The sequence below is a fragment of the Vombatus ursinus genome, unplaced genomic scaffold (assembly GCF_900497805.2).
Source record: "Vombatus ursinus unplaced genomic scaffold, bare-nosed wombat genome assembly UNPS02014826.1, whole genome shotgun sequence".
Classification (NCBI taxonomy): domain Eukaryota; kingdom Metazoa; phylum Chordata; class Mammalia; order Diprotodontia; family Vombatidae; genus Vombatus; species Vombatus ursinus.
The window spans coordinates 9,415,244-9,443,020 of NW_020954604.1; the positions used below are offsets into that span (position 1 = coordinate 9,415,244).

General features: G+C 40.0%; 1 protein-coding gene across 1 annotated transcript; it reads right to left on the reverse strand.

Annotated features, from left to right (window-relative positions):
* Positions 1 to 328: 328 nt before the first annotated feature.
* On the reverse strand, positions 329 to 25,909 carry SPATS1 (spermatogenesis associated serine rich 1). Its single transcript, XM_027838270.1, has 7 exons — positions 25,735 to 25,909; positions 21,152 to 21,299; positions 15,033 to 15,217; positions 13,246 to 13,401; positions 7,229 to 7,349; positions 3,610 to 3,672; positions 329 to 587 (listed from the first exon to the last, which is right to left on the reverse strand). The coding sequence occupies exons 1-7, from the start codon at positions 25,778 to 25,780 to the stop codon at positions 434 to 436; spliced, it is 873 nt and encodes a 290-aa protein (XP_027694071.1). The 5' UTR covers positions 25,781 to 25,909; the 3' UTR covers positions 329 to 433.
* Positions 25,910 to 27,777: the final 1,868 nt, after the last annotated feature.

Sequence of the window (27,777 nt, forward strand, 5' to 3'; positions counted from 1 at the left end):
AAACCAGGAAAGTGAAAATGAAATTGGCAGAACAGAGAAAAATATATAATAATGTCTACAGTAACGTAAATAAAAACAACACTAAAATGTGGCTGAGCTCTGATTCCTTGTAATAACCAATCTCCAAAACAGGTGATTAAAAATACTTTCCTCCTCTTGGTAAAGAGGTAGGGGACTTTGGAATGGAGCAGATGATCAACTGTGGTGGAGTGGAAAGGGGTGGGGAAAAAGAGGAAAAGGAGAGAATAAATGATAAATGACTGTGGAGTAGAAACCAAAGATTATCAAGAATACTTTAATGATTTTTAAAAATAAAATTCATGTTATTAAAAAAAGACAACCTGGCCATAACAAGCAAGCAACAAGAGTATAGTCTGCCATTTTATTTACATAACCACCCAACAAGCTTTATCCTTACGGGGTCCAATGCTTCTCAAATTGTTACCACTTTTAAAGGTTTTGTCAGTGGCACAGCAGGGAACAACCAAACCATTAGAGGAACTGCTGGCTTCCAATCATCAAGTTCTTTCACTTCCATTATTTCATTCATTTGTTGCTTTTTCTTGTCCTTTTCAGAAAAAGGCAAGCTGCAGGAAGAACAGGTCGCATGTTGTATGACAGCACAATTTACCTGTACAACTACAGGGAGGCATCATGATGATGGGGAGAGAGCCCTGGAAATCAGAAGACTTGAGTCTGAGTTCCAGCTTTGCTACTTACTAGTGATTGTGACTCTGAGCAAGTCATTTTCACCTCTTAGAACCTCAGTTTCCACACCTATGAAATGGGGCTGGTAATACTTGGACTACAGTCAGGTTGCTGATCAGTGCAAATGATCAACCCCCTAAAGTGGTCCCATGAACTTGAATTCGCACTATTGGAGCAGGGCTGGCTGCTACTGCTTGGGTCCTCTTTGAATAGGTACCCTCACCATCCCATACATACAGTTTCATGGAGTCAGCTTCTAGATGTCAACTCTGTTCCTTATCAGACCCAGCCCTATATTACACTTCTGTGTACACTTCACATTCTGCACCACCACCACCCCCAATAGAATGTAAGTACTCAGAGGGCAAGGACTGGGTTTTTTTTTTCAAAGCTTTATGTTCCCAGTGACTAGTACATGGCCTTGCATACCATGCTTGCTTAATGAATACTGAATAGATGAATCTCAAATCTGTAAGCCCCCAAATCACCATATTTCCAGACTGCCTGCCAGTCACTTCTTCTTGGGTGTCATGCTGACACCGCAACCTTAAAAAAAAGATACCTGTGTCTTAAAAACTGACCCATTTTTCCCTTCCTCCATTTCTACCTCCTTCCCTCCCCCCAAAAAAAGCTCCTCCTCTTGTTTTTTCCTATTTTTTTGTGACAGAAATCTGCATTTAGGAATATCTCATTAAGTCAACATTCAAGCAGTTCTGAATTCATGTAACTGTACAATCATCTAAATTGTATTTTTCATAGAGTCACCATAAAAGAATGTAAAAAAAAAAAAAAGCAACTAGGTGGTGTAGTGGATAGAGCACCATGCCTGGACTCAGAAGGACTTAAGTTTAATGTGACCTCAGGCACTTATTAGCTGTGTGACCCTGGGCAAGTCACTTAACCCCAATTACCGAGGGGAAAAAAAAAGTCAGCTCTTTAAGGGCAGGGACTAACTCCTTTTTACCTCTGTACCTTCAGCATATGCCTCACATATAACATACAATTGATAGATGTTTGCTAAATTGAATTGAGTCTTTATCCTCAGTATCCAAACTCTCTCTGAAAGCACCAAGCCAGAATTTCCAACTATCTTCTGTAAATCCCCACACATACATTACACAAGAATTCCTACTCAACATGTCCAAAACTGAACTTAGCAGCATCTTGCCCACCATCTCCTATCCTCTCATGGGATCTGAGTTCTAATCTCAGTTCTAAAGAACACTGACCTTAGGGTCAGAGGATCACATCGCAACTCAGCCAGCTGTGTGACCTTCAAGAAGTCATTAAACCTCTCCCATCCTCAGTTTCCTCATCTGTCAAATGGGGGAGTGGTTGGATTAAATAACCTTTAAGATCCTTTCCATCTCTACAGCTATGATGCTGTGTAATAATGTAATTCATGCAATAATAATTCATGTAATAATAACAACAGCTATTATTTATATAGCACTTTAAGGCTTGCAAAGCACTTTACAAATAATATCTCACTTGATGCTCACAACTATCCTGGGAGATAAGTGCTATTATGATCCCCACTTTACAGATGAAGAAACTGAGGCAGGCAGTGATTAAGGGACTCGTCTACAGTCACACAACTAATAATTGTCTAAGAAGGCAGGAGTTGAATTCAGGTCTTCCTGATTCTAGGTTCAGCAGTTTATCCATTGTATCACCTAGCTTCCACTTGTCTTCAAAAATACTACTTCTCCTGAATTTTATATTTTTAATTAAAGACACTTCTAGTGACCTAGAATCAAAACCTCTGAAGCATCTTTGACTGTTCTTCCTCTCTAGGCAGTGTAGTACAATGGAAAGAATATTATGTTTGGAGTTGGATTCATGTCACCTTGTTGTTGTTCAGTCATGCCCAACTCTTTGTGTCCCCATTTGGGGTTTTCTTGGCAAAGCTACTGATGTGGTTTGTTATTCCTCCTCCATTTCATTTTGTTCTTTTTATTTTGGGGGGGGGGGCTAGGCAATGGGGTTAAGTGACTTGCCCAGGGTCACACAGCTAGTAAGTGTTATGTGTCTCAGTCTGGATTTGAACCCAGGTCCTCCTGAATCCAGGGTTGGTGCTCGATCCACTGCGCCACCTAGCTGCCCCCCTCCATCTCATTTTACAGCTGAGGAAACTGAGGCAAACCAAGTGAAGTGAGTTGTCCAGGGTGACACAGCTAGTAAGTTTCTGAGGCCAGATTTGTACTCAGTCCTGACTCCAGGGCTAGCCCTCTATCCACCGGGCCACCTACGTGTCACTAGCTGTCACAGTTGTCACAGCTGTCACCTTGTGGGACCTCGAGAAAATCACAACCTTTCTGGGCCTTGGTTTTCTCATTTATACCAGGACTAGATGACCTTTATGGTCCTTCCCAGTTTTAAATCTAGGATCCTAATTGATAAAGTGTTATAACGTAATCTTATCAATCTTTAAAATCAGTTTTTAATCTACCAAACTATATCTCATCACTAAGATTCAGTCATTTGGAAAAGTATCATCCCCAAAGTTTAACTGAAGATTTAGCAGGTGAATGTGGAATTGATGATAAAGCCTTACTAATAATATTATGTTTTACCCAACCAAAGCTTGATGAATCACAGGAGCATTAAATATGAGCTGAAAGAGATCTTATAGATCATTTGGTCCATTCCCCATATTTTACAGATGAGAAAATTGAATCCTTGAGAAGTGAAATGATTTACTTAAGGTCACACAGAATGGAAGAACTAGAATTTAAAAAATAAAAAACAGATCATCTAACTTAAAATTTAACACTTCTTTCATTATACCCCTCTGCCTTCGCAACAAAGATTGAAAAAATAAAAATCCATTGGGCAGATTCTGGGCATGCATCCTGATCTACCTACATAAATAATATAAAATAATGTAACAATACTCACTGATATTGTTTTGACAGAGGTTCCAGAGGAATAAATGTATCTACTTCCTTTACATATGGGACTCTGAAAACAATGAAAGGCAGCCATAAAATTAGCAAAGATTGGCACTGCACCCAGATCAACATTTGTTTTCACTGAAATAGAAATTCCTTTTATTCTGTTATAGGTGTTACTTTGTTGTATTTTTATAAATGTAACCCAGGGTTCCAGCCTGGTACATTTACGTAAGACAATCTTGATGGAGAGACTAATTGTTTGGTGCTCAGTGTTTCTTGAGGGGCTTGGGAGAAAAGAGATTTCTTCTTGCTTCTAGCACACAAGGTGGTTCTAGGCTGTCTTCAAGGAGGTGGAGAGACTTTGGGAAGGAGATATGTAGAGGAGCCTGGATCTCAATATGTCCCTGATTTCCAGCTTGCTAGACTAAAAATTGCTGAAAATTTCCCCTTGGATGAAGTAGGATATTCTCTCCCCCCCCCCCTTCTCTCTCTCTCTCATACACACACACACACACACACACACACACACACACACACACACACACATCTTACTCCTCATTCACTCTACACTGTCTGATATATTCTAATCTGTATAACTTCTCTGATTGCTGTTTGCAGTCTACTTGTATAAATTCACTACTCACCATTTGTGATGGTCTTCTTGTAACTACCATTTGGCATAAAGACAGCCAAGCCTTTGTACAGTCCTCTCCCCATTAAGGGATAGCGACCAGAAAAACAACTTAAACTTAAATCAATTCCCCCTAGACTAACCATATTTAAGGGAGTAGAAAGGTATAATTCTAGTCTGATGTCCCCACTTTGAGGAGAGCAGAACTGGTTAGCCTCAATGCTCCATTCTCCTGCTCCTCTCCAGGAATCAAAATTTCCCTTGGAGAAGAGTGAAAGAGATTCCAGAGATATCTCTTTATACCTCCCTGCAAACTGAATTTAGTCAAACCCATGTGGATATACACATAACCTACCTGGGCAAACACACACACACACACACACACACACACACACACACACACACACACACCTTACATAAACATCTTGAAATCATAAATAAAACAAAAACTTTTTTTAACAAAACCAGTATGCTGGTAAATGAAAAGAACAATGACCACATATGGAACATCGTACTAAATATCTGTTTTTTTAGGTGTTGGTTAGTTTTGCTAGACTAGTTTATTTCCCCTTTAGAATTCTTTGTCATAAGAAATGGCTGGGAATGGGGGTGGGGGTGTCAGGGAGGAGTATATTCGGAAATGTAAGGTAATATAAAGCCAAAAGCTATCAATGAAAAACATTTTTTAAAAGACACATACTGCCACACTTTTCCATGTTCTTCCAAATTTTTATAATTAATTTCCAATTTTTTTCACCTGTGATTAGCTAGCTCTCTTTACTCCAATGGATTTGGGCTCAAGCTAGAGCTCATGTTATTTGTAATGTAAATCAAAGGCCAATAATCTGAGTCTGTCTAGAAATTTAAGGGACTTGTGGGGCGGGGGGAGGGGGGGGAGGAAGGAAGAGACAGAGGTTGACCATGGGAACAAAGTAAATACACTTATTTATGTTCAAATGACAAGGATCCATTCATATATCTTCAGTGATATATTAATATGTTCCCAACATCCTTATTTCATGGAATCCTCAAAAATAGAAGGAACTTCAGAGGCATCTCTTCCAGTCCATAATTGAGCAGGGATCCCTCTACAACTTCCCTGACAAATGGTTACCCAGCTTCTGCTCTTCAGCAAAGAGGAACTCACTGTCTCCCAAAGGAACCCACTCCACTTTTGGCTAATGCTAGTTGTTAGGATTTTGATTGCTAATTGGACTTGATCAAAGTCAACATCTTTTTGATGGAATTTTTTTTTTTTTACCTCTTTTGGTCTCCTTGCCTCAAGTCTCTGGCCACTCCAGCCCATCCTCCACTCAGCTGTCAAATTGAGCATGATAAAATGAAGGTCGGACTTTAATGAACTAATATTCAATAAACTCCAGTGGCTCCCTATACCCCTCTGGGTCAAATATAAAATCTGTTTGTCATTCAAAGACCTTCCTGCCCTGGGCCTTACCTGTCTTTCTAGTCTTCTTACACCTTGCCTCCAGGTAGTCTCAGATCCAGTAACACTGGCCTGCTTGCTATTCCTTGAACAAGACATTCAAACTCCCGTCAAGATATTAAGAGACACCCTGTTTTCCAGAGCTAAGAGCCAGCAAGCAAGCCGAGCCCTGGGTATGCCATAACAGCAATCCTTTGCACTCGCCCTCTGATTGTCTCAGCCGCAGCAAAATCCCAGAATTGCTTCTGGTCATGAAGCCCTGCTGTGAATGAAACTTGTCACATTGTTGCTGTTACTCCTCATTGTCAGGGCTGCAGCTCACTGTGCAGCCATTAATATAAGTATTGAGATGTCCTCACATTATGCATAATTAATTTATAATGAATTTCCAATTTTTTCACCTGTGATTAGCTGGATCTCTTTACTCCAATGGATTTGGGCTCCCCACCAGATGTGGGGCTCCAGCATATGTGTCCTTGCCTGGGGTTTTCTTGGCAATGATACTGGATTGGTTTGTCATTTCCTTCTTCAGCTCATTTTATAAATGAAGAAACTGAGGCTTAACAGGGTTAAGTGACTTGCCCAGGGTCACACAGTAAATGCCTGAGGTAAGATTTGAACTCAGGTCTTCTTGACTTCAGGCTCAATGCGCTGTGCACTATATCACCTAGCTCCCCTGGCTTCCTTCAAGTCCCAGCGAAAGTCTCGCCTTGTATAAGAAGTGTTTCCTGGTTCCTCTTAAAACTAGTACCCTGCCTCTTTTGATTATCTCCCATGTATCCTGTCTATATCTTGTTTGTACCTAGTTGTTTGCATGTTATCTCCCCTTATTAGACAGTGACAGCTCTTTAAGAGTAGGGACTGTCCTTTGTCTATCTTTGTATTCCCAGAACTAAGCCCAGTGTCTGGCACATAGTAGGGTTTTAATAAATGCTTATTGACTGAAGTTTTGATGAGATTACCCCTTCTCTTAGTAGTTTTGTATTGACACCAACACAAGTCATTCCCCTATTCATAAAGGGGAATTCCTCTTGCCTCTAGGATCAAATACAAACTCCAGTGACTGGTTTTAAAAAAGCCCTCTATTCTGTCTCTATTTCACACACTCAGTGTTGCCACCAAAGAAGCCTATCAGTCATTCCCAATACACAAAATCCGGTCTCCTGCCTCAGTGATTTTGCATAGTCTTTTCCTCCAAGTCTGGAATGCACTCCCTCCTTCCTTTAGCTTCCTTCAAAGCCTAGCTCCAGTGCCCTTTCCTACATGAAGCCTATGTTGATAGCCACCACCACCCCAGTTACTAGTATCCTCCCCTGGAATTCACACTTTGTACATATTTTGTATTTAATTTTCTATTTAAATGCTGCTTTGCAGTAATAGACTAAGCTTCTAGAGGGCAGGGGCTGTTCATTTTTTGTCTATATAAAGCCAACCACTATTACCATCACCCCCACACACACCTAGCACATAGCTGACACAAAAAAGGCTTGTTGACAAGAATAAAAAAAGTTACCCAAATAAACCAAGCACTAAAGTACTAGGACTCACCTTGAAAAATTCACGGGTGGTACAGTGGCTCCATGTTTATAAAAGTCTGGACATTGCTCAGGATGTAAATATGTCTTGTCCCCTGGAATCAGTTCTGGGAGTCCATTCCTGAGATCAATGTCTATTAGTAATGTGCCCCAAATAAAATTACATAAAGGTTAGAGATAGGCCACTGGTCAGCTCAGAGAAATTGAATGCAAATTGAAAATGCAAAAACTGATATTTTTCCACCAGAAACAATAAAAATATATGAAGGTCATTGCTTCTCCCTTTCTTCTCTTCAAATGTCTTTTTAAGCAGGTAAAATTTTTAATGAGGATTCATCAGCAACAAATAGTAAAAAATATACTTAGATGTGCATGCTTGTAAGTACAGGAGGAGGATAAAAAGACATAACATAGGTTTTTCCCTCAAAGGGCTTACAATCTTAGTGGAGAAATTAATTTATACATGTATTCAACCAACATTTATTAAGCAATGCACTGTAATGAGAAATGGAACATATGTTTAGAATGATATATGACACAAAGTAACGTCATAAACTTCCAAGAGATATTACTCTCAGAACAAATATTAACTAATAAATATTTGTCAAATGTCAAATTATTAACTAATAAATATTTGTCAGATGAATGAATGAGTGTGAGTACTGCTAGATGAATGGTCAGAAAAGTTACACAGACTGTATCATAAGATGAGACGTGTGTTAGACCTAGCTCAAACCTGCCTGAGGTAGCTGATTGTTAAATTTTCAGTGTGAACTCAACCTCAGAAATCAACTAATGATACAAATCAAGGCCTGCTGTATTATTTTGTGAATTGCCTAGACTTAAGAAAGTGATAGGAGAAAACACTAATAATGCAACTAAACACAAAAGTATGTCATAGGTACTTCTTCTCCCCCCCCCCCCAAAAAAGCTAATTGTTAGACATTTACCAGCACACCCTGCACAGAGCTGGAAGGAACCTCAGAGACCAATTAATCCAACCCTTTTATTTTACAGATGAAGAAACTAGGGCCCAGAGGGGCTAAATGTCTTGTCCGAAGTCACACAGGGAGTAAGTGGCACAATTAGGATTTAAACTAATGTCCTCTGACTCTGACATCAAGTGCCTTCTCTACTGTATACATTGCTTCCCTAATGGTAGAACTAGGAGGAACCTTTGAGATTATCACTTCAACCCCTTCATTTTGCAGATGAAGAAACAAGCCCCAAGAGCTCAACTATGTGACCCAAAGACTAAGGTGTTTCTTTAAAAAATATTTTTTTCACATTCTACATCACCTACATATCCTTCCTTCCTCTTCCAGAAACTTATCTCTTATACCAATTGATACAAAAACAGAAAAAAAAAAAGAAAAAGAAAAAGAAAAAGTTTGGCAAAGCTAACCAATACACCAACTGAGTCTGGCATGATATGCAGCATATGCTCTGCACCTCTGCTGAGGAGGAGGGGAGGTGCTTTCTCAGGTCTTCTATGGGATCAAGTGTGGTTATTAAATTTGTCTTTCAAAAAAATTTATCAGCATTTTATTTTTACATTATCTTTATTTCCCATTGTGTTTCCCCACCCTTCAAGAGAGGAGATATGTGGTTCTCTTCCAGGAGAGGCCCCTAAGGGAAGAAAAAGACTCTGGGAACAAGCCAACATTTAGAAGACCTGGCACCTCAAATCATGTCCTTAGCTTATGACACTAGAGACCTTGGGGAATTTCTCCTTGAGTAAGATCTAGGATTCTCTCAGTTGAGCTGAGATACCTCTCTCTGAGCAGAAAGCTCATTCGCTCTTTGTATTATCTGTTACATTCTCATCTGTACCTTCTCTGATATCTGTTTGCAATCAGCTTAGATACATGAGTTTATTTGCTACTCACTACTTGTGGTCTTTGTGGGAGTCATTTGGTGAGAAGAGGAGTCAAACCCTGGATATATTGCTTGAGACACTCCTTCTGTGTTAAGGGATTGCAGCTTGAACATAAAAGTTATGTCCTCTAGCCTAACAATACTTAGAGAGGGCAGAGAGTTATAATTCTAGCCTGGTCCCTTTTTGGTGAGGAAAGCTCAATGGCCAGCCCCTGGCACCAATTTCCTGTTTCTCTCTTTCCTGGAATCAAAATTTCCCTTGGAGGAGGGTAGGGATAGGATGCTCTATTCATGCCTCCCTAGGAGGCATACCTAGACAGACCTACATGAACACACATAATTGACATGGGCAACACACACACGCACACACATACACCCTATGTATGTTAACAATTAATTATACACATAATATAAAATTATTATATATTATATAGCAATTAATAATTCATTTGTTTTGAACGCTGTCTCCTTTAGCCATAACCTTTTAACTTGGAGTCAATGAATTTGTCTTTCTAATATTTTGATAACTGAATTTCAATGCAATTGGTTTCCTTTGTTATTCTGTTATTTTATTTTTTGCATTTAAAAACATTATTCTGAGAAAAGGTCTGTGGGTAGGTTAAAAGCATCCATAAAAAAAAAAGTTAAGAACCTTTTCCCTAAGATGATGTTATCACTTCTAAGATAAGCAGTAAAAAAATAAAACAATCCAATAAAATGAAAATGCTAATGTCATGATGACAGGGTGGTCCAGTTTGATACCAGGAAACCAAACCACAGATGGAATCAATGCAAAGCTATGCCTACAGGGCTCCAAGTATGCTAAGCCCACCTACAGCCTCCCTATGGGCTAGGCACCATCTTTCCTTAATTAGTGCCCCAAATCCACTGACTAAATTTCTTTCCAACCTTTTCTTCCAATATTTCAAACTGCCTTTTAAGCTAGCCTTTGACTGTTTTAGACAGTGCCTCTAGAAAGAGCTAATCTCCCCTTCATATCCTGTGGCTTCTGTCTATTGATCAGTTGTGAGTTTCTGTTTGCCACAGGGATGGACTCTTATAAATGTAAAGTAAATCCTAAAAACAACTAAAATCTCTTTTAAGAGGAATAAAGAATACTAAGGACAGTTTCACTCCATACTTAACCGCTTGTTGCTACCAGGCAGAAAAAGCATTATACTCCCCCAGAGATAAATGGTTAGAAAAGTTCAACAGTTCATTCACAAAAGAATTGAAAAGTATTAATATGTTAATAATAACAGCACTACTGACCTAGTGGATTGACCACTAGGAAGATTCTTCTTCCTAAGTTCAAATCCAGTCTCAAGATACTTATTATCTGTATGACCCTGGGCAAGTCATTTAAGCCTGATTGCCTCAGTTTTCTCATATGCAAAAGTGAGCTATAGAAAGAAATGACAAACCACTCCATTATCTTTGCCAAGATAACCCCAAATGGGGTCATAAAGAGTTGGACACAACTGAACAACAATTAACTCAGGCTTAGATCTGTGGAAAGGAAAAAGCAATTTTAATGCCTGTAGCTAGTAGAACATAAGTGAAGTAGAAATACTTTTCTTTGGACTTCAGTAAGGTTTTCTATTAATACCCAACAAAAAAGCACACATATGTGATGATTTCAATGCCACATTACCATATTACAAAACTCAGAGGTAAGTAAAAATATGTCTCTACATATGTGCTGTGATTTCTAAACTGAAAGTAATACATATTGAGCCTGATTTTCTCCTTCATATAAAAGGGTAATGTTCCAGTAGACTGCCAACATGTCTATAATGGAATTTATCTTCTCCTCTCCTATGACCCACTCTTGCTCCCATCTTCCTTACTTCTGTTATAATACAGCTATTATCGAGTTCACCCAGTCTCAAAATCTCAGGGTCATCCCCACCCTAATGCAATCAATTCACCAAGTCTCACCAGTTCTACTTCTGTAAATCTCTTGCATATGTCCTCTCTTTTATTGCTTTTTTTTTTTCTTTTTCTTTTTGGCTAGGCAATGGGGTTAAGTGACTTGCCCAGGGTCACCTAGCTAGTAAGTGTCAAGTGTCTGAGGCCAGATTTAAACTCAGGTTCTCCTGACTCCAGGGCTGGTACTCTATCCACTATGCCACCTAGCTGCCCCTGCTTTTTTTTTTTTAATAGATGTAATCTTGTAGCTAACATCTTAGTGCTTTTATGGTCTGCAAAGCATTTAACAAATTTTATCTCATTTTATCCTCACAACAATATTGGGAGGTAAGTGCTATATTTTACAGTTGAGGAAACTGAGGCAAACATAGGTTAAGTGACTTGCCAGGGTCACATTGCTATGAAGTATATGAAGTTGGATTTGAACTCAGGTCTTTTTTTAACCCAAGTCTATTGCTCTATCCATGGCCCCTCCTACCTCCCTATAATTTCATCAGTACAGGTAAGGAATTTCCTGTAAAGCAGATTGTTACGTTCAGTGTAATTTATGGTATCAGAAAATTTCCTGGTTCACTAAGAGGTTAACCAAAGTACCAGAGCTGTAAGAGGCAGTCAGAACTCTAACTGAGGCCTTCCTGACTCTGAGGTCAGCTCCACTAGGCCATGTTGCCTCTCCTTCCCTGTCTAATTCCTACCATCCCCACTGTAATTCAGGTCATCGTCCTTTCCCTAGGCAACTGAAGTAACCTCCCAACTGGTCATCCTGCTACTAGTTTCCCTTCCTGGTCCTATCCATTTCAAACTTGACTGCTAGATTAATCTTTGTGCATAACAGCTCTCACCATGTTCCTCCCTACAAGCTCCCTGTTGCCTACCAAACTCCATGTTGGCAGGGCATGTAAGGCCCTCCACAAATTGGCCCCACCCTACTTTTCCAGCATTATCTTCCATGTACATAGTTGTTTTCATTTTATCTTCCCCCCATTAGACTATGAGCTCCTTAAGAGTGGGAAACATCCTTTGCCATTGTTTGTATCTCAAGCATTTAACATAGTATCTGGCAAAAAGTAGGTGCTTAATAAATGCTTATTGACTGATTACTAACCCTCATTCACAGCCTGACCTGGGCTAATCACCATTTGTCATGCCTTTGCTCATACCATTCTTATACCTAGAACCCCTCTTCCATCTCTGCCCTTTAAAATTCTCCCCATCTTTCAAGGCCCAGGCCTTCATCACATTTTATTTGTACCTCTTTTAAGCACTTATGACATTCTATTTTATATTATACTGATTTGTATACATAGCTTACCTTCTCTACTAAAGTATAAACTCCTTGAGGTCAGAAGTTCTGTCTTATGTTTATGTCACTCTTGGCATCTAGCATAGTCCTTTGTACATACTAGAAGGTTATTAAATTAAAGTGCTTTGATATTTGTACTTTTTTAATGGGGGGAGGTGGGAAGGAGGAGAAATATATTTTTTCTTCATTAAAAAATAAAATTCCATTGAGAAATAATTGAATTGCGTTGATTTGCAATGCCTTTCTATATGAAGCAGCATAGGGCTGGGAAGTAACATAGTTACTTTTAGCACGTAGAAAGTTCAGTACATCAAGGATTTAAGATTTCATCTACATAGATACTCATCTCACTGACACAGATTGCAACCCTCCTATTACTCAGTAGACAGTCTTCAAGAGTTATTATGCCCCAGAATGCACCCCTCACCCCCTCACCCCCTGGTCAACCTGGTGATGAACCTACCCAGACGTAGCTACGCTTGCAATAGTATGACAGACACACAGCCCAACATCACTCAGTCAGTCCACCTGGCATAGTGGAAAAAGCCCTGGCCTTGGCCTAGGTCTCAGGAAGACCCTAGTTCTAATCCTGCCCCAGACACTTACTAATTATATGGCCCTAGACAATTCCATAAACCTCTTTCAGCTGTGGTTTCCTCTTCTGTCAAATGAAGATAAAGAGCACCTATCTCACAGAAATGTTGTGAAGATCAAATGAGATAGAATATGTAAAATGCCTTGAAAACCTGAAAGCTGTTATTATTATCAACACGCCTATACTGACAGCCTTTCCAATTTGGTAGCACTTGCCAAAGCTTAAGGTTGCCTTCCAGGGTCTTCCTCCAGACTTACAAGGAAGTCTTCATTGGAGAAGGTACTGAAGAACTGAGAAAAACGGGGATGGGGGGAGGTATTACCGTATTTTTTTCTCCCAAAGCATTTGTCCAGTGTTATCTCTGTTGAACATCTCTGATAAGCACGAAAGACACCATTGAAATAACACTTTTTCCCCTTATGATAGGTATGAAGATGCCCATGTCTTGGATAAAAACTCCATTCTGCATCCTTTTGATCTTTGGAAAGACATAAGAAAATCCAGCTATAAGTAGTGCTTATGATATCATTCAATAATAAAAGAAAAAAAATTAAGAACTTTACTTCAATGGGCATTCTTAAATGTTCTCAATAGCTTATACAGCTTTAGCAAGGAAGGTGATTACTTTTTTTTGTCCTACGGCCAGATCCTTATAAGCTTTGAAGCACAGGAAGGGAGTAGGATTTGTTTTTGTCTTTGCTTCTGTAAATAACTGTGATGTAAAGACAAAAACATCTTTTAAAAGAAAGAGAGAAAGAAAGAGGTAGAGAAAAAGGAAGGAAGGGAGAGAGAGAGAGAGAAAGAGAGGGAGGGAGAGAGAAAGAGAGAGAAGAAAAATGGAAAGCCAAAAAAAAAGCCTTTTTATTTTTCCTTCTCACTTCAAACCAGCTACATGGCATGAAAGGATGCTCTGGAGTGGAAAAGGAAGCTGGGAATTCATCCTATACCAGGAGTTCTTTACCTGGGGGCCACAGACACACCCCCTCTCCCAAGCAGTCCATGGATAGATTTCAGGAGGTCCATGAATTAGGATATGGAAACATAACATTTTTACTGTAGTTATATTTTAAGTATTTATATATTATATTTATAATATCAATCTGGGAGGGGAAGACCCTCAAAGTTTCCGGCCAGAATTGAAAATAATTGCTATTAGGTCATCTTTTGTCTCAATTCCTACCTAGCCCTTAGTCATTGAAAGGGCATTAAGTCAGACAAACTGAGGCCTGGGGAAGACCTTAATTTAGAAAGACCAAGGTCATGTACAGCATCCAGAACCATCTACAGACTCTGAAGGAAAGAGTGAGGCTGACAACTCTGCCTCACTTAAATCCAGTTCATTCAGAAGTCAAGACATCACCTTTGTGATGTCATTGGTCCTTGAGAAAGAAGGATGAATAAAAACATTTATAACATTTATATTCATATAAACTTATAAAAATGTTTGTTCTATATTTTATATATAAATGCATAAATGTATTGTTATATTAGATTTCCATATTTATATGTAAATATATTTGGCACATTTACATATAAATACATGAATATGTATATAAGTATATAAATTTGCATCATATATTGATATGGTATAAATTTGTATATTATATGCTGATGTATAGTTTTTATTTGTGTATGAATATTATACAAATTAATGTTTTATATATTATATTGCATATAATATATACATTCATATTTAAATGTCATGTGCTTATATAATGTATAAATTATTTATTTTATCATAATTAGTTTTCTTTGTAATCCTATGTATTTTATTTTATAATTTTAAAACCATTCTTCTGGCTTTAGCAGAGGGGTCCATGACACACACAAAAAAGGTTAAGAACCCTTGTAATTGGTACCAGGGCTCTTTCCTCTTGAGCCAGTGCCAACTGCCACTCCAATAGCTGCTCATCAGCATTTTCATTTTGTCTTGTTTGGGGTTTTTATTTTAGGTTGGGTTTGGTTTTTTTTTTTGGAGAGGGGGTGGAAGGGGAGAATGTCAGGCAGGCCACAGATCCCACACAAGAACTCTCCTGACCACAGCTCCTCCCAGAGCCTACTCCTGCCGGGCACCTTCAGGGCACAGGCCCAGTCTTTGACTTCACTCACCAAGCAGGATGATTTCCTTTGGATATTCATTCTCTCTAACTTTTGTTACCAGAGCATCATCAATGACTTGCTTGGAAGGTGATGGGCAGGGCTGCAGCTTGCCATCCGCAGGAGGATGACCATAACAGGAGCATAAAAGATTCTGATCTGATTTTGTGCTGGGACCGATCCGGAGGCAGTGAGCTCTAATGGGAAATAAACTGGAGCTAATTAATTCATTCCATACTTAAGCAATGTGCCCAAAGATGTGCCCATCCCTATGACTGGAGTAAGGCCAAACTCTACCACTTAGTAACTTAATAATTATTCACATTTCTATAGCACTTCAAGGTTTATAAAGTGCTTCCCTTTCCCAGGGCCCATTCTAAGGATTACATTAGGACAATGCATACAAAAGTGAGATGTAATAGCAAATTAGTTTTTTTTAAATGGGTTATTTTCAATCATTTCATCAAGTATCTAATGACTATCTATATGTACTGTCAGTTATTTCAACCTTCTCTAGCCTCCTTCTCTCTCCTAGGATACTACCACTGCCCTGGGGCAGTCTCTTATCACCTCTCACCTGGACAATTGCAATATCGGATTAGTTGGTCTACCTTTCTTGGCTCTCCCCACTCCAGTCCATCCTCTACTCGGTTGTCAAATTGATTTTCCTCTAGTGACTCTCTCTCTCTTTCTCTGTCTGTCTGTCCTGTCTCTCTCTGTCTCTGTCTCCCTGTCTGTCTGTCTCTCTCTGTCTCTCTGTCTCTCTGACTCTCTCTGTCTCTCTCTCTCTCCCCCTCCCTCCATCCTCCCTCTCTCTTCCTCCTCTATCTGTCTCTTTCTCTGTCTCTGTCTGTCTGTCTCTCTCTCTTCCTGACTCCCTATCTCTCTCTTGGTCTCTGTCTGTCTCTGCATCTCTGTCTGTCTCTGTCTCTCTCTCTGTCTCTCTCTCCCCCCCTCCCTCTCTCCCTCTCTCTTTCTCTGTCTCATTCTCTGTCTCTGTCTGTCTCTGTCTCTGTCTCGCTCTGTCTCTCTCTCTTTCTCTCTTAGTTTTCTCATGTGTGAAATGAATGTGTTGAACTAATTGATTGCTAAATTTCCTCCTACCTGTAAATCCTATCATCCTTTTATTGTCACAGCATGTACTTTGGCAGACTGGAAATGAGGCAGCTAAGCAGGTGTGACTAAATCCAGAACTAATACAGATTAAACTGTTTGGCTAAAACCTTGGTCAATATTATCTTCTCATTTTAAGAAAATTAGAAGGAATACATAAACTTCTAACTTGCCTAACTTTTAAAAATCGTGATTCTTTTACCAAAGAACAGCCTCCTTTATTCAATTCTAGCCTTTCCAAAAAAGGAGAGCCATAACTTGGGTGAGGCAGTCACGGCTATGCCCAGGACACTAATAATAATTAATAATAATAATAATAACAACTATGTGCCAAGAACTATGTCCAGTACTTTATAAATACCATCTCATTTGATCCTCCCAACGACCCTGGGAGGTAGATATTATTATCATCTCTATTTTACAGTTGAGGAAACTAAGGCAAACAGATATTAAGTGTTAAAATTAAGCCCAGGGTCACACAGCTAATGTCTGAAGCCACGCTTGATCTCCAGTCTTCCTGACTCCAGGCCTAGTGCTCTGTCTACTTGCAATATCTAGCTGCCCAATTTAAAAGGCACAAAAATATATTATATCTAGAAACACCATAGTAATTTCCTTTTCCCTCATCAAATGACTTTATTTTAATCACTCTACTTATTGTTTTTTATATAATCAATTACAAAATTAATTTCAGGTTGGCTTTCCTATTGGCTCTCCCAAAAGAATCTCCCTACAGAAGTGTCCGTGAATATTTCTCTAATGAAAATAGAGTACTTATTTGCAGATGTCACTATTTTAGCTATTTAACTAAGTTTTCATGTGTGAGCTAGCCTGGTTTAGTAGACTTAAAATTAGAGACAGTTAGCTCTAACTCTTCCCCAAATAACTCTCCGGAAAGAACTTTCCAAATAAATATTTCCCTTTAATAGGAAGCACTTTATTTGGCAATATCAAAACCATCCAGGCGGAAACTGGCATAGTAAATATTGGTTTGGCTTTCTCTGATCCTTCCAACTGGAAATGGTCTCATCTTCATCTCATTTCCTAATTTTTTGCCCTCTTATGAAATTATCATATTCGGTATATAATAATTATCTGTCTACATGGCTTATCATTGCCTTCTATTAGATTAAATTCTACTTAGCTTTGTGTTGTGCCTCCCTCCCCACCCAATTTAGGATGCTTTAGCACAATTTAGTGCAGCCCATTTAGGGAGTATTACTAAACATTAATAAAAATCTGTTGAATTAGCTAATGTTTGAATAAATGAATGTTCAAGCTAGAGGAAACCTTAGAAATCACTTGGTCCAACTGCCTCATTTTATAGTTGAGAAAAATCAGTAAAATAACTTGACTTGCCCAAGGTCACATGGCCATTGAAAGAGGTAACATGTCAACTCTGTCCTCTTCAATAATAATTTAATCATTTCAATTCAATTTGAATGATAATTAACTAATAAGAGCTAGCATTTATATAGCCCTTTAAGGTTTGCAAAGTACTTTACTATGGTAACTGATTTGATCCTCAAAACAACCTAGCAAGGTAGGTGCTTTTATTTTATAGATGAGAAAACTGAGCTTAAGTGACTTGCCCAGGATCATACAGCCAGTAAGATTCTGCAGCAGGATGTGAACTTAGGTTTCCTTGTTTCTTTTTTTTTCTGCCAAAATAAGGTTTTATTTTGAAAAGCACTTAAAAGACACTGAGGAATAAGACATCAGGCTTCACATTGGCAGGTTTCAAAATTCACATTCTCTCCACCCAGAGTTAGTTGCCTTTTCTAGGCTTTAAGTTCAGGTTTTCTTGGCTACAAGTCCAATATTCTATCCACTGTATCACCTTGCTGACTCCACATTCAATGTGTGAGGTGTTATGCTCAGTATCAGGCATCATGAAATGACAGATGACCCATCCCATCTCTATGGATATAAGTAGCATCAGGATACTTAATCTTATTGTAGTTTTGGAGAGTTAGAATGTGGGAAGATGATCTAAGCCCTGAGTATTTGTGAAGAAATTTTGAGTCCTGTAGAGTATCATTATGGAAGCTGGGGATTAAGAAGGGCAAAGAACATCCACCAAGTACAGACTCTTGAAGCTTTGTCCTTGTGCATGTGGCTGGCATTCTAGGATACTATGTCAGGGTCTTTCTCAAAAAATACTAACCAATTGATCTTGAGGTAGAGAGAGAAAGTGAGAAAGTTCAAAGGAGAGCATGAATTAGTGCTGAGATGGAATAGGAGAGTGGATCCCTGTTTTTCAGTACTTCAGGTTCAGATTCCTCAATGGTTCTTGGATAGTCAGAGTCAGTACTAGCGCTGGCAAAGGTCAATATGTTCCCGTGAGCCTTCAAGACCAAAGAAAGTGACCAAAGAGAGTTTGTGCTTTGGGTCTCAGAGCTAATCCCCATGGGAGGGACCTCAACATTTTCTTTTTCCTTTTTTTTTTTTTTTTTTTGGCTAGGCAATGGGGTTAAGTGACTTGCCCAGGGTCACACAGCTAGTTAAGTGTCAAATATCTGAAGTCTGGTCCTCCTGACTTCAGGGCTGGTACTCTATCCACTGCACCCCCTAGCTGCCCCAGACCTCAGCATTTTCATGGGCTGTGGGGACAATCAGCCTTGGACAGATTTGGTATCTGAGATGATGCATTCTGAGTCACATAGTTACCAGAGGAAACAGAATGCTAAGGGAGAACCCAGGTGATCCAGAGCTTGGGGAGTACTTGAGAGTAATGTTTGTCAGACCCCTCTCAGTAATACATTCCACCTTCAGTATTCTCCAAAGCCATTATTTCTGCCCTCATTTCACTTTCCTCCCTTCCCACACCTTGATCCTAGTCAGGGGTGTGCTAGTAAATGTTTAACAATCGGCTCTCCAAAACCATATCACAACACACTGATAAAATTTATTCTGCATTATTAACAATGTCTCCATCACTATCTTAGGTCTACCAGGCGTGGGGAACCTGTGGCCTCAAGGCCACATGTGGACTGCTAGGTCCTTGGGTGTGGCCTTTTGACTGAATCCAAGTTTTACAGAACAAATCCTTTTATTAAGGGGATTTGTTCTGAGAAGTTTGGATTCAAATTAAATCTCAAAGTGCTATAGAAATAGTCTAGTCTCTAGACAATCAACAAACAATCAATCAGGCATTGATTTGTAAATTTGTTAATTTCCAAGGTGTAAAATGATCAGGATGAAAATTTACCAATTGGCTCTCAGTTCACGCTGCACCCAGATCACCCTTACCCTTATTACTCCACCTACTGCTACCACACCATCTCCACGGATAGAAGAGTAGCATAAGTAGGCATACCCTGATTCTAGCTTTTGAGAGTTGGGGTGAGTATGGGAAGCTGGTCCAACCCGTGGCACTGCCCCTTCTCCTCCTACCTCTGCCTTCTTTTCTGACTCTTACTAGCTTCCCTTCTTCCTCTTTCCCACTAATTTTGGCCTTTCTTCAAGCTCCTTTCCTGGTCCTCTTCTGTCTGTGTTCTGTCTCCTCTACTCTCATGGCTTCAACGACATGTAGATAGTTTAAATATATTTGATAAATATATTAAATATTAAAATACCTTCAATTTCCTTACCTCTAAAATGGGAAACATAATGCTTATGCTAGGTCAGGCCTGCACAATATGCAGCCCACGGGCCACTTGTGGCCTGCCAAAGGATTTCGGGCAGCCCATGAAAAATGTAGAGGATGTAAAAGATAGTAAAGATGTAACGAGTGCTTTGCCCGTGCCCCACTTAACCCGCCCTCTACTAGTCACTGTTGTGCCCATCATGTAACTTGGTGGGTGGGTTGCCACTGTGCACTCTCTCCTGTTTGCACGTGACCCATGGCAACCAACCATTGTCAGTCTGTCTCTAGTCTGAGAGGATCGAGAGTCATATCTTTTCACTGTGTTTTTGGTTGTTACTGGCATTGAACAGGGACAAAGTAAGTGCAGCAAAGTAATTTTTTTTTAACATATGATTTCATGATAAATAAAAATCTTAAGTAAAAAGTATAGTTAATTGATATCAATTGAAATCTCCCTTTTCTAAATATGGTTTATTTGCAAAATAATTTAATCATTAATCATACCTTTACTTAGAAAGTGAGCTGCTAAAAACCTATCTGTGACCCGAAGAAGTTTAACCTATTTTAATTTTGGCCCCTCCCTACTACCAAGTTGTGCAGGTCTGTGCTAGGTGTTGCACTGGATAGAGCACCAGGCCTGGAGTAAGGAAGACCTGAATTCAAATCTGGCCTCAGACACTTCCTAGCTGTGTGACCCTGGGCAAGTCACTTCACCCTGTTTGCCTCAGTTTCCTCATCTGTAAAGTGAGCTGGAGAAGGAAATGGCAAATCACTCCAGGATCTTTGCCAAAAAAAGGTCCCAAATGGAGTCACACAGAGTCTGACACGACTAAAACAACTGAACAACAATGCTTATGCTACCTAGCTCACAGGGATGTTGTGAGGAAGGTGCTCTGTAAATCTCAAAGTGCTATAGAAACAGGTTATCACTATGTAAAGGTAGGGATGTGCTGTAGCCAATTTCAACTGAATCAATTGTGCAATTTTCAGTGTGAGGATTTATATCACAGAAATTGGCAAACATTACAAATCAAGGCTTGATTTTTTGTTCTTGTTAATTGTCTTAACTTAAGAAAGTGATGGGGAAAATGTTAATAATGCATATTAAACTTAAAAGTGTGTAGTGGGTACATTTTTCTCCAAGAGCTAGTCATTAAACATTCACCAGCTCACCCATGTATGAATATGAGTTGCGTAAGCTATTCACTCTATTAGGCTAAAATGGGTCATAGATCTTTATCAGACTTAAGAAAGTGATGGGAAAAATGTTAATAATCATATTAAACTTAAAAGTGTGTAGTGGGTACATTTTATTTTCTAAGAGCCAGTTGTTAAACATTTACCAGCCCACCCTTGTATAAATATGAGCTGTTTAAGCTATTCGCTCTATTAGGCCAAACTGGTTCATAGACCTTTATCAGATTCTTACCCAATAGGAGCATCTCTTTTGAGGTGATACTGAAGACAGCGGGCACAAGCATCACATTCAGCAGCAGACAACAGAACAGGAAGTGGATTGACATCTACTGCACTAGGGCCGTGTTCCTCAGGCTCCAGACTGCCATCGCTGTCAGCACCTGCCACCATATAGTTCTAATCCTTTAATTACATTTTCAAAGAGAGCATTCTGTTCAGTATTTGAAGCTTGACTAACGTGTGAAGGGCCAAGATCTAATTACAAAATATATTTTGGCTTTCCTTTTTTTTCCTTTCATTGAACCACTTCTCAAAAGAGCAGCTTTCACTGCCTCTGAATAGCATGATAGATGGAGTGCTGGGATTTCAGAGTCAGGAAGACCTGAGTTCAAATCCTGACTTAGTAGGTATGTGACTTTGAGCAAGACACTTAGCATCTCTGTCTCAGCTTCCTCATCCCTAAGATGGGGATAATAATAGCACTGACCTCATAAAATAGTTGTGAGATTCAAATATAACTATATATACACATATATATTTGTTTATGTATGCACACATTTGTTGTTGTTCAGTCATTTCAATCATGTTTCACTCTCTGTAACCCCCATTTGGGGATTTCTTGGCAAAGATACTAGAGTATTTTGCCATTTCCTTCTCCAGCTCATTTTATAGAGGAGGAAACTGAGGCAAGCAGGGTGAAGTGATTTGCCCAGAGTCACACAGCCAGTAAATGTCTGAAGTTGGATTTGAACTCAGGTCTTCCTGACTCCAGGCCAGCTGCTTTATCCACTGCACCACCTACCTGCCCATGCATTTGTTTATTTATTTTTATATATATTTTATCTTCATATATTATATATCATACCAATATATTAAAAATCATTATATATCTATATGACTCAGCAGACCTTAGAGCACTATATAAATGTTAGCTATTGTTACTATTATCATCACAGTCCTCACTTCTATTTCTTCATGACTCTTCCATTCCTCACCCCCCCTCCCCACCCCACTATATCTATACTGAGGAGGCTCCCTCCAAGATTACAGACTTCTTCATGGGGAAATCCAAAGGCCTTTTCTCAGTCTTGAACCTTCCACTCTGATACTTATCTATCTTCTTTTAAATTTTCTCCTTGACTTTTTCTTTTTTAAAAAAAAAAAAGTGTGATTCTATCATTTCCCCTCCCCCCAAAAGAGCTCTCTCTTGTAACAAATACTGTCTTAACTTCTGTGGCACTGCACCTTCTTTTATCTCTCTGCCTTCTTTTCTGACTCTTTTACTAGCTTCTCTTCTTCCTCTTACCCACTAACTTTGATCTTTCTTCAGGCTCTTTCCAGGTCCTCTTCTCTCTATGTTCTGTCCTCTAGTGGACTCATCCATTCTCATGGTTCCTACTCTTTGGAGATGGTTTAAATGTATTTAAGAAAAGGCTGTTCAGGAGAGGCAGCATTGTGTACTGAGAATCAGAAGGACCTGGGTTGAAGTCCCCTTCTTCTGACACAGTTGTGTCAGAACAACTCACTTCACCTCTCAGTGCCCTGAGCAACTCTCTAAGGCTGGAAATTGTAGATAAGGCACCATAATGCATTCACAGATGGAGTTTCCTTTCTGGGTACCCCATATACCAATGAAATCACAGTTCCAGACCCCCCTAAAAATGTTCCTAATGACAACATAGTAGAAAGATGACTTTGAATCAGGTCCTTACTACTTGCTACCCATGTGATCATGATCAAGTCACATAGCATCTCTAAACCTCAGTTTCGTCCTCTGTAAAAATTTGACTTCCACTGTCTTTTTGGTTCTAAGGGACTATTACTCTACACCAGCTCGAGAGCTCTCTCCCAAGATTCAATACTAAATCCAAGATTCACATGGTAGCCTAAAATTGACTGATGGTGGGGATGAAGCATGGAAGGGCTTAAAGCTGGTAGATCAGTTAGAAAGCTTCTGCAGTAGTACAAATGACAGGCAATGGGGTCTTCTTAGAATAGTGGCAATGGGCATGGAAATGAAAAAATGGAATCAAGATGGCAGAATTTAAAAGTGAAAAGAATCATTGAATCCACCCCACTCATTTGACAGATGAGGAAAATGAGACACAGACTAAGTGAATTGTCAAGGGTCACATAGCTATTATCTGAGGTAGAAACCCAAGTCTTCCTGACTCCAAGTCCAGTGCCCTATCCACTATGCCGTAATGCCTCAGAAGAGATGCTAGGAAAGATGAAACCTTGGAACTGACTGGGCTGTGGCTGGGGTGAGAAAAATAAGAAATCAAGAATAATTCAAGATTTTGATCCTTAGAGACTTAGAAATGGATGCTATCATTGACAGAATTAGCAAAGTCAAGAGTGGCAGTTAATTGGGGAGGGGCAGGATATGTGAAGAAAATAACAAACTACTCCAGTATCTTTGCCAAGAAAACCCCATAGACAGTGTGGTCCACAGTGCCATGACGAGTTGGAAAGGAGTGAACAACAATAACAGGAGTGTGTAAGCAGGGAGCTTGGTTTTAGAGAGAATGCAGTTTAGTCAAAAGCAGGACATTCAGATGGAGAGGTGCAGGATGTAGCTGGAGATGTAAACAAGAAATAGATCAGGGCTTGAAGTACATATTTGGGATTCACCCCTCTCCGCATAAAGGGGTTAAGCTATGAGAGTAAATGTAATTTCTGAGGGCTTGAGCAAAAAGAAAGAAGGCTGAGGATTGAGCCGTGTCTATAGCTATATTTAGGTATCCAATTCAACTCTTTCCTTTTGGAGACTAGGTCTCCCTATCTCACCCACGCTAGAAGTGCAACCCCCATTGGTATCATGGACTCACAAGCCTGATCTTCTTGGGGGCTTACCATATTGGTGCCAAACTTACCATAGATACTTAATTGTTTTAGCCTACTGCAACTCAGAACTTTTGAACTCAAGAGATCCACCAGCTTCAGCCTTCCCCAAGTGGAAGGGATATATATTCACCACCACATCCAGTTCAATTTCTTTTAAAAAAATTATCAAGCACTTTCTGGCTGCAGAGAATGTACCAAAGATAACATATAGCTCTGTTAAGGAACTTAACATCTAATGTGCAGAAGGACTACGAATGCTCTTGCTTTAATTTTCTGAACTAAGAAGAATGACATATCATGCCTACCTCCTCCCCATCTCTCTTGGGCTGCTGCCTTAATGAATAAAGATACGCCAAAGTGACTAGATTCTGACCTTTTAACCCTAGATCTTGCAGAGCTAAGGCCAATAATTCAATTTTCCCTTTCCACTGATCAATAATAGAACAAAAATGCTACCCTGGGGAGATTCACATCGATCAACTAATCAACAAGCATTTATTAAGTACCTACTAAATATCAGTCACTGTGCTTCTAAAAATACTGATGTTCCAGAAGTGAGACAGTCTGTGTCCTCATTCATTCTACCTTGCATTCCATTCCATTGATAAATGTTCACAGATAAGTCAGTACAAGGTAAATAAATACACAGTGATGAAGGCAGATGGAAACACTGGAGGAAACAGGAAAGGCCTCCTGAAGAAGGAAGTATTTGAGCTGAGCCTTAAATGGAGCTGGTGGTTTCCCGGAGCAGGAGGTGACAAAAGAGAGCATTACAGGAATGGGGAAGAACCTGGGCAAAGACAGGAAGGTAAGAGATAGAATGTGAGCTACTGAGAACAGCAAATAGCACAGTTTTTCTGGATCACAGTATAAGAGGGAGTGTAATGTGCAATCGTCCTGGAAAGAAAGGTTACCTGCAGATTGTGAAGGATTTTAATGTCAAACAAAGGAGTTTTTGTTTTATGCCAGAGGCAGTAGGGAGCCACCAAAGCTTCTTGAGCAGGAAAGTGACATGATTATGTGGTTGTTCAGTCATATCTGACTCTTCATGACCACATGTCATTTGCCAGTCCTATCCATGGGGTTTTCTTAGCGAAAGATATTAGACAGGTTTGTCATTTCCTTATCCAATTATATCCACCCCAGTTAAGGTAAATAGAGGGTGATTTGCCCAGGGTTACACAGCTAGTAAGTATCTGAGGCTGTATTTGAATTCAGGTCTTCCTGACTGCAAGCCCAGCACTCTAACCACTAAGCCACCTACCTACCTGCCTCCAAGGTCACACAGCTAGTTAGTGTTTGCAGCCGGATTTGAACCCAGTCTTCTTGAATCCAGGCCCAGCATTCTAACTGCCCCAGGGACATGATTAGACCTGTGCCAAATATCCATTTGGCAGCCCTGTGGAGGATGGATTAGCAAGGAGAGAAGTCTCTCCGTTGAAGCCCACTCCCCACCTGCTTAGGCCAGAGTTCTATCTGATATGAGACCCAGGAAGGGTATAGCTGTCCTTATGCCTTCATTCTCAAGAAGTTAGAGGTGCACCCCCCTACAACCCTTATTTCCCTTAATAACCAGTTGTGGAATCTACCATCAATAAACTAATGAACCAATAAATATTTATTAAGCGCCTACTATGTTCCAGGCAATGTACTAAGTGCTGGAGTCCACATTAACCTATTGCTGACCTCTTCCCTAACACCCCTCATCCCCAACCAAGACCCCCACATTCCCCTTCATAGTTTTCCTACCATTCTCCTTCGCCCCCTCCACAACAACTGATCCGTTAGGCTCCATCACTTCATGGAGTCCGTGGAATCAAGAGACCTGAAGCTGCAGTTGGTAAAATACTCAGCCAGCCCAGTTTGAGGCTTGGAGGAAGGTGGAAACCCTGGGAAAACAAGAGACTTCCACGTTCCCCCTTCTTCGCGGAAGCAAGGCGGCATTCTCTGGTCTCTAGGTTACGGGAAGTACTAACTGCATTGTCAATATTGAGGGGGGAGCGTGGAGCATGGCAAGGACACCGGGCTCCTTCGCAAGGTATTTTCTCCTTTCCACTTGGAGTGGAAGCTCCTTTTGTCTCAGTTGGAATTGACCCTTTTGTTTTTGTTTTTCCCCAGCCTCCTTCCCAGCGTTTTGTCCTTTTCACATTTGTCCAGGTTTCTGTTCCCACTAGAGTGTGGTACAGTTTGAGGACGCCGCTTAAGAGAAAGAAAAAGAAGGAAAAACAAAAAAGGTTTGTAGGCTGGGCGATGGGATCTACTCAGAAAGAATAATTGGATTTTTCCTCCGCAAAATAAGAATGAGAAAACTATTTGTACTACCGCCTGATTCACACTATCTGTCGGTCATTGCGAGGACAGCCGGCACTTCATAACCCTAAAAGCTCTATTGGAGATTTTTTTTCATAATATTGCCATTTATTATTGTTCAATTAAATTCAGCAAACATTTAATGAGCACCTACTGTGTACAGAGTACTATGTGTTACATGCTGGGAATGCATAGACAAAAATGAAGCAGTCCCTGTTTATTCTGCAGCATCAAGTCAATTTTTTAAAAAAAATCTATTAAGCACTTACTGTATGCCAGATACCATTAGGCACCTAGGATACAAACACACACACGCACACACACACACACACACACACACACACAGAGTCTCTGCCCTCAAAGAGCTTACTACAGTCTCCTGAGTGAATCCATAGGGAGTATAAAGTACTTGAGTATTATTAATAATAAAGGACAATATAACTTCCAGGCTCTTCTCATTGCTCTGAAGTGCCCATAAAGTACAAGTTGGTGATTAAACCAGCTCAGAAATGACTCCCCCTGCCCATGGCAGTTCATGATAGTGATCCCATTATGACTTCATAGAGGCCTAATAGATAGCCTTCCATTGAAAGCTCCAGGGTCAGCTTCACTCTATTATGAGTCACTGGAAGAATGGAGTGAGAAAAAGCACCTCGATATTGAACTCCATCTACACAAATGGTTATCCAGGCTCTGCTTGAAGACTTCCACGATGGGGAGCTCGCTATCTTTAGAGGCAGCATGTTTCACTAGAAAGGCCACTGGATTGTAATCAGAAGGCCTCATTTCACTACATTACCTGTGTGTGATCTTGAACAAGTATTTCACTGCCCTAAGGCCTCAGTTTCCTCAACTATGAAATGAGCAGTTGGATTCAATGGCCTCTAAGCTTCCTTCCAGCTCTGAATCTATGATCCACTTTTTTTTTGGGGGGGGGGGTGAGGCAATCAGGGTTAAATGACTTGCCCAGGGTTGCACAGCTAGTAAGTGTCAAGTGTCTGAGGCCGAGTTTGAACTCAGCTCCTCCTGACTCCAAGGCCAGAACTCTATCCCCTGCGCCACCTAGCTGCCCCTATGATCCACTTTTGAATAGTCTGATTTGTTAGGGCACTTCCCCTCCCATCAAGCCAAAATCTACCACTTTATAATTTTGTTGAGATCAGACTGAAAGCATAGAATCAATCTCAGAGTTGGAAGGGACCTCAGAATTACATCCATACCCTTCCACGAGAGCTTAGACTTAAGGACCTCCAGTGTGAGGGGCCCTCTCAATACCAGAGGATCACTTTTGGGCAACTCTGATTATTGTTGTTCAGTCGTGTCCAACTTTTCGTGACCCCATTTGGGGTTTTCTTGGCAAAGATACTGGAGTGGTTTGCCATTTCCTTTTCTGGCTCATTTTACAGATGAGGAAACTGAGGCAAACAGGGTGAAGTGACTTGCCCAGGCTCACACAGCTAGTAAGTGTCTGAGACCAGATTT